General features: G+C 41.5%; 1 protein-coding gene across 1 annotated transcript; it reads left to right on the top strand.

The window, feature by feature from the left end:
- Window positions 1–1,135: 1,135 nt before the first annotated feature.
- On the top strand, window positions 1,136–5,333 carry LOC141171697 (fish-egg lectin-like). Its single transcript, XM_073655351.1, has 4 exons — window positions 1,136–1,216; window positions 1,872–2,099; window positions 3,132–3,465; window positions 5,189–5,333. Exons 1-4 carry the CDS (start codon window positions 1,159–1,161, stop codon window positions 5,331–5,333), a joined length of 765 nt encoding a protein of 254 aa, XP_073511452.1. The 5' UTR covers window positions 1,136–1,158.
- The last annotated feature ends 1,187 nt before the right edge of the window (window positions 5,334–6,520 follow it).

Here is a 6,520-nt window from a genome sequence, read left to right on the forward strand (position 1 = left end):
TCTTTGTCTTATAAGGTGCGGTTCAATTGAGGCTGCTGACAGAAAGTCTGGGTCGTGAGAGGAAGATGATTCATGACACCAAGCACCCTCTTCTTCCTCACTTGACTTGTCTGAAAATGTTTCTGGTGCTTTTGGAACCGGCAGTTCTTCTGTATGTGCTACTGGGCGTATTGCAGATGGGATGTTTGGATACTGTAAAGTCCACTTCTTTTTCCTTCAAACTCCTTTGCTAATGGGGGGCACCATGCAGAACTAGCAAATTGGTAGTATGATCGGTTGTCTCTCTCCAGATCATTGGGACTGCAAAAGGCTGCAACCACATGGTAACATGTATCAATTGCGGCATATGTGTGGACCCAACTCTTGTCCTAATCTCCTATTCTGCAGCCAAAATACAGGTTGTAGTCTTTCCTTATCATGGTAGTCAAGTCCCAACTCTTGTCCTGATCTCCTATTCTGCAGCCAAAATACAGGTTGTAGGCTTTCCTTATCATGGTAGTCAACTTTCGCCTTTGTGACGCAAAAGTGACTTTTCCGCATATGTAGCAAAAACTATCCTCATTGTTAATGCAAGATCGAGGCATATCTGAAAAAAACATATATAAACAGGTCAATATGCTAAGAAACTAAGCTAAGAAATTCTAAAACTGTATATACAGAGCATTTATAAAAGTAGGTGATGAAACTGTAATTAGGATTAAGTCATCGGAGCTGAATTGGCATTTTTTGATTGGTCGCCCGAAGAAGATAGAATACTGAAGGCTCAATAGAGGTAATAGATGAGCTACTAACAATGCAATAATGATGAAGAACTAATATAAGCCTGCATAAAAGGTGTCATTACTAATTACAACCTCCTCTGGATCTTTAATTGGAGCTAATCAGCAAATTCAAGCATCATATTCGATTTGAGCACCACAAAATTAGTTGGGTTCAACAGTTTTTAGCTCTGAACTAATTTGGCTGTAGAAGAGTGTAATCTTTTTTATTCTACTTTAAACTTACTTAGAAAACAGAAAGGGCACAACAAAGAGGATCGTTATCTCCTTGCCTGTCCTTGTGACCAATAGTGAGGGGATTGCATTCTAAGGAGGGGTCTTATATAAATAGTATGAAGTTTTGCAGCTCAGACATTCCCTGACTCCATCTCTGGTCACCATGAGCTTCATCCTCATCCTGATCCTGTTGTGCGCAGGAGCCTCAGCTGTAAATGCCAGTAAGACCTTATTCTCCTTCTACCACATATACCTCTATTTGTGATACCTATAGAAGTAGAATTGTCCTAGTTCTATGGGGGTGGGTGCAGACATTAAGAGTTTTTGAAACTTTATTACAAATTTTTTGCACTTTTTATGTTCTTGCTCTATAGATTCCAATTGCGTTTGCACCTTTTTTATGTCTACTTTTTGTTGTTTTTTGCCCATTTTTCATTTTTGCTTTATTCTTCTTTCCACTTGTTATTTTACATTTGTTATTGTGGATGGCGGTTTGGGGTTTCCAGATGTTTTCAACAGTTATTCATCAATTATGACTTTTAAAAAGTTATAAATTTTTTGCTCTCCGGTCTACCCCTGTATATCTGGAATATTTCGCAACTTTTTGCGGAACATTAGCAAGTCCCAAAAAAGATTTCAGACAAAAAGAGCATTTTTGTTTTGGTGCAAAATTCACAAACCACATGCGCCATTTTGAAGAATTTAATGAATAACACAAGACATTAAAAAGAAAAATTACTTTAAAAAAATCCCTCAATGGACCCATAATGTTAGATTTAGACTAAAATCATCAATATCCCCCCATTTGATGTTACATGCATGACATCACACTGCAAAAGTATTTTTAACTTTTTTCTGAATTTTATTTTGCTCCAGAATTTCAGTGTGTTCGAGTACCTGGAAATCTGAAACAGATCGATGCCGGTGCTGGTCAAGTTTATGGTGTGAATGATGGCGGAAACATCTTCACCTTTGTTAATAGCGTCTGGCAACAAGTTCCAGGGCAGCTTATCCATGTCTCGGTCGGACCCGCAGGAGTATGGGGAGTCAATAATGCCAATATTGTCTTTAACCTTCGAAACAGCCAGTGGATATCTGTAACAGGTAAATTGGGGCTTCAGTCGAGGAACCTAAAGTGCCTTTGGCCAATTACTATTCTTCCATTACATATGCACATCCACTTTTGCTGCACGTGCATGTGTAAGCTGCTGCCAGAAAACTTATCTCCCCTGGGAAAAAAATAATCGGGTAGTGAAAGTCAATCATGCTCAATTCCTTTCCCCAACATCATTTTTGGTGGAAGAGTTGACTGGCCTCCTGGTCCAAACAAAATTGGCATCTCCAGCCAACAGCAATCTTCTATGAAAAGGGGCCTGTAGACTGAAACTTTGGGTTTGAGGATCATTTATTTGGGGAACCTTCTATCCCTATACCCAAACACCTATGTTACCAGCTGCTTGGCGGGCTATCTAGCATAAAGGGGTTCTTTCCTTTACAGAATTTCCAGTTGTCTAAAGAGTCCCTTGACAAGATCAAAAAGGTTCCACAATACAATAATATTTTGGGAAACCTCAAAGTAAGTGCTCAATTTCTCTGCTTCATCATCCGTAATTTAAGCGGTTATCGAGAATTTTGCTTATTATACCCTATGGGGCTAAGTAGTTACAGGTAGCTAGTTGCCTGGCACCAACCTCTGCTTGATCAGAGTGGTCACAGGCAGACCGCAAATTCTGGTGGAGTCACGTTGACAGAGCAGCTTCTTCTCTGTCATGCCGATTGACAGCTGGCTCCCCGCTGCCTAACTGCGGGGAGCCGACTGTCAATCAGTAGTACAGAGCGGAATAGGAAGAGCTGTTCTGTTGAACAGGATGATAGTTAGCAACTACCTGCCATAGGGAAAAATAAGCAAAGTCCCGGATAACCCCTTTAAGCATTACAGTGTCCAATGAAATCAATAAATTGACCATGTAATTCACCTTGGCTAAGAAATGAGGATCCAAAAAAGAGGTCTCATCCCTTCCCTTTATTAACTCAAAATGTTCTATGAGGACAACTTCTTCCAAGTCAATGAGTCTCAACCATAGTTGTCCTGTAGCCTCTATAATTTATGCTTTCTTCCATTGTTGATCTCTTCAGGACTCTTGCAGCAGGTGGACGCCGGTGGTAATGTGTTCCTGGCTGGAGTGGACAACCAGAATAATGTCTTTTGCTTGAGGCAGAGTTGTACAACTTCAAAAGCTTCATTGGTGACATTCACCCAGCTGGATGGCTCCCTGGATTATTACAGCTGTGGACTTTTTGGTTGCTGGGGTGTAAATTCCAACAACGATATCTTTTTCCGCCAAAATGTGAGCCCTGACGTATGTCAAGGAAGTCAATGGCAGCAGGTTGATGGCAAACTCGTCCAGTTGGAGGTCGGCACAGATGGATCGGTCTTTGGAGTCAATGATGTAGGAACAGCTTTCGTAAGGTAAGGACGTGACTCGCTATTATTTTTCTATTATATTTTTACATTTCTATTAGAAAAGTTGTGGCTTTGTGCTTGAGGGGATCACGTGTCCATTGAACTTGTCAGCTACCCATTGATGACATTGGGAGCCACATCATGTTTCCATGCAGAGTATTGTAGTCACGCAGCACAATCCCCATGACATGTAGTCTTATACAGTTTTTCATTGAACTTTTACAACTTTTTGAACATAATGAAGACAAAATTGCCAAAACATATTTTTTTTAATTAAAAACAAAAGAGTTAAAATCTTAAAATGGTCTTCCCATTATTACCTCGTATGGTTGATTCGTAAGGGAACTCAAGACTTGCTGAGCAAAGCAATGGGTAATAGATGTTCTAAACGAGAGTGGAATAGGGGACGACCATAAAGTTGCCCATTGGTCACACAAATAAGTTGTGTCCTAGGGGAGAAAGTTAATGGCCATTAACCTCATAAAACAGACCTGGGCAAAATGCAGCCCGCAGACTGGACTGGAGCAGTCAAAGATCTGGATGTGACATGCAAGCCACACTTTGCCCAAGTCTGTTTTAGGGGAATTTTGGCCATTAACCTCGGCCTGATCCAGTCTGGGCCACGGACCAAGACAATCGAAGGGCTAAAAACAGTGGCTGCACCATGCCCATCCGCTGCAACATCCCGATATCACCACTACTGCAGATAGTGGTGAATATATTGGTGAAGGACAGAGCCACCAGAGGCTATGGGAGGATTCTATGGGGGCTCATTGTATATTGGAGGCTATGTGGGGGCTCATACTGTATATAGGAGGCTATGTGGGGGTAATACTGTATAAAGGAGGCTATGCGGGGGCTCATCCTTTATTTAGGAGGCTATGTAGGGGCTCATACTGTATATTGGAGGCTATGTGTTTCCTCATACTGTATATAGAAGGCTATATGGGGGCTCATTCTGTATTTAAGAGGCTATGTGGGGGCTCATACTTTATATAGAAGGGTATGTGGGGGCTCGCATTGTATATAGGAGGCAATGTGGGGGCTCATACTGTATATAGGGGCTATGTGGGGGTCATATTGTATATATGAGGGCTATGTTTGGGTTCATACTGTATATAGAGAGGCTATGTCGAGGCTCATACTGTATATAGGAGGCTATGTGGGGGCTCATACTGTATATAGGAGGCTATGTTGGGGTAATACTGTATAAAGGAGGCTATGCGGGGGCTCATCCTTTATTTAGGAGGCTATGTAGGGGCTCATACTGTATATTGGAGGCTATGTGGGGGCTCATACTGTATATAGAGGCTGTGGGGGGGTCATATTGTATATATGAGGGCTATGTGTGGGTTCATACTGTATATAGAGAGGCTATGTGTGGGCTCATACTGTATATAGGAGGCTATGTGAGGGCTCATAATGTATATAGGAGGCTATGTGGGGGTAATACTGTATAAAGGAGGCTATGTGTGGGCTCATACTGTATATAGGGGGCAATGTGGGGGTCATACTGTATGTAGAGAGGCTATGTCAGGGCTCATACTATACATAGGAGGCTATGTGTGGGCTCATACTGTATATAGTAGGCTATGTGGGGTTAATACTGTATATAGGAGGCTATGTGGGGGGAAATTAATTGCACACTCCTGCTCTAGAATATTTGTTTCCTGTTTCATCAGCCTGTTTTGCTCTATATCTGTATCACTGCCAATCTTCTTTCTTCTAGGGACGGTATCTCTGCCAGCAACCCAACTGGCACAGTGTGGACTGTTCTACATTTCTCTTACTTCTACAAGCATGTCACTTACGATGCCGGATTCGTGTGGCTTCTGACTCAAACCGGAGTCATTCATAGGTGCTATCGAAACTAAAACGAACCCAATAAAACTGAAAAACAAAAATAACATCCACTCTTATTTTTTTATCAAATACAAATCTGTGTTTGAATATCTTTTTTTTTAAGTTTTCAGTAAATTTCAATAAAGTTTCAGCAAAACAGATGATTGTTTTCTTACTTACCGCATCACATACAGTACAGACCAAAAGTTTGGACACACCTTCTCATTTAAATATTTTTCTGTATTTTCATGACTATGAAAATTCTACATTCACACTGAAGGCATCAAAACTATGTCATCAAAGCAAAAGGTGGCTACTTTGAAGAACCTAGAATATAAGACATATTTTCAGTTGTTTCACACTTTTTTGTTAAGTATATAATTCCACATGTGTTAATTCATAGTTTTGATGCCTTCAGTGTGAATGTACAATTTTCATAGTCATGAAAATACGGAAAAATCATTAAATGAGAAGGTGTGTCCAAACTTTTGGTCTGTACTGTAGATACAGCAAAACTCTTACAAGCTTTTTGTAATAACCCAATGCAATGAGTACAATAACAGTAACTCAACACAACTAATATAATAAATAGTTTCTCCAAATTCAGCACAAAATGCCATTAATGACAACTGCAGTGTCAGAATTATCCACCACCTTCATGACAAGAGTATTTAGAATTTTGTAGAGCCCCTCTGGCTGTTATGACCTGCTACCCTATCTGGCTGTTATGACCCGCTATCTGGCTGTTACGACCTGCTACCCTATCTGGCTGTTTTGACCTGCTACCCTATCTGGCTGTTATGACCTGCTATCCTATCTCACTGTTATGACCAGCTACCCTATCTGGCTGTTACGACCTGCTATCCTATCTGGCTGTTACGACTTGCTATCCTATCTGCCTGTTTCGACCTGCTACCCTATCTGGCTGTTTCGACCTGCTAACCTATCTGTCTGTTTCGACTTGCTAACCTATCTGGCTGTTACGACCAGCTACCCTATCTGGCTGTTACGACCTGCTATCCTATCTCGCTGTTATGACCTGCTACTGTGGCACCCCAGGGGCCCGGTTGCCACAGTGGCATTGCCTCCCTCACAAGAGGTGATGCCATGCCTGGAAGCAAGCATGGGTCCCCTAATGAGGTTTTACTAAGCATGCAACACTTTCCTGGCTCCAGACCAGCATGAGGAGCTCCTCCCCTTGGCAACTGGGTTCTGGAGG

Source organism: Phyllobates terribilis, unplaced genomic scaffold, assembly GCF_046119375.1.
Source record: "Phyllobates terribilis strain yellow unplaced genomic scaffold, ASM4611937v1 Scaffold_12__6_contigs__length_324123572, whole genome shotgun sequence".
Lineage (NCBI taxonomy): Eukaryota > Metazoa > Chordata > Amphibia > Anura > Dendrobatidae > Phyllobates > Phyllobates terribilis.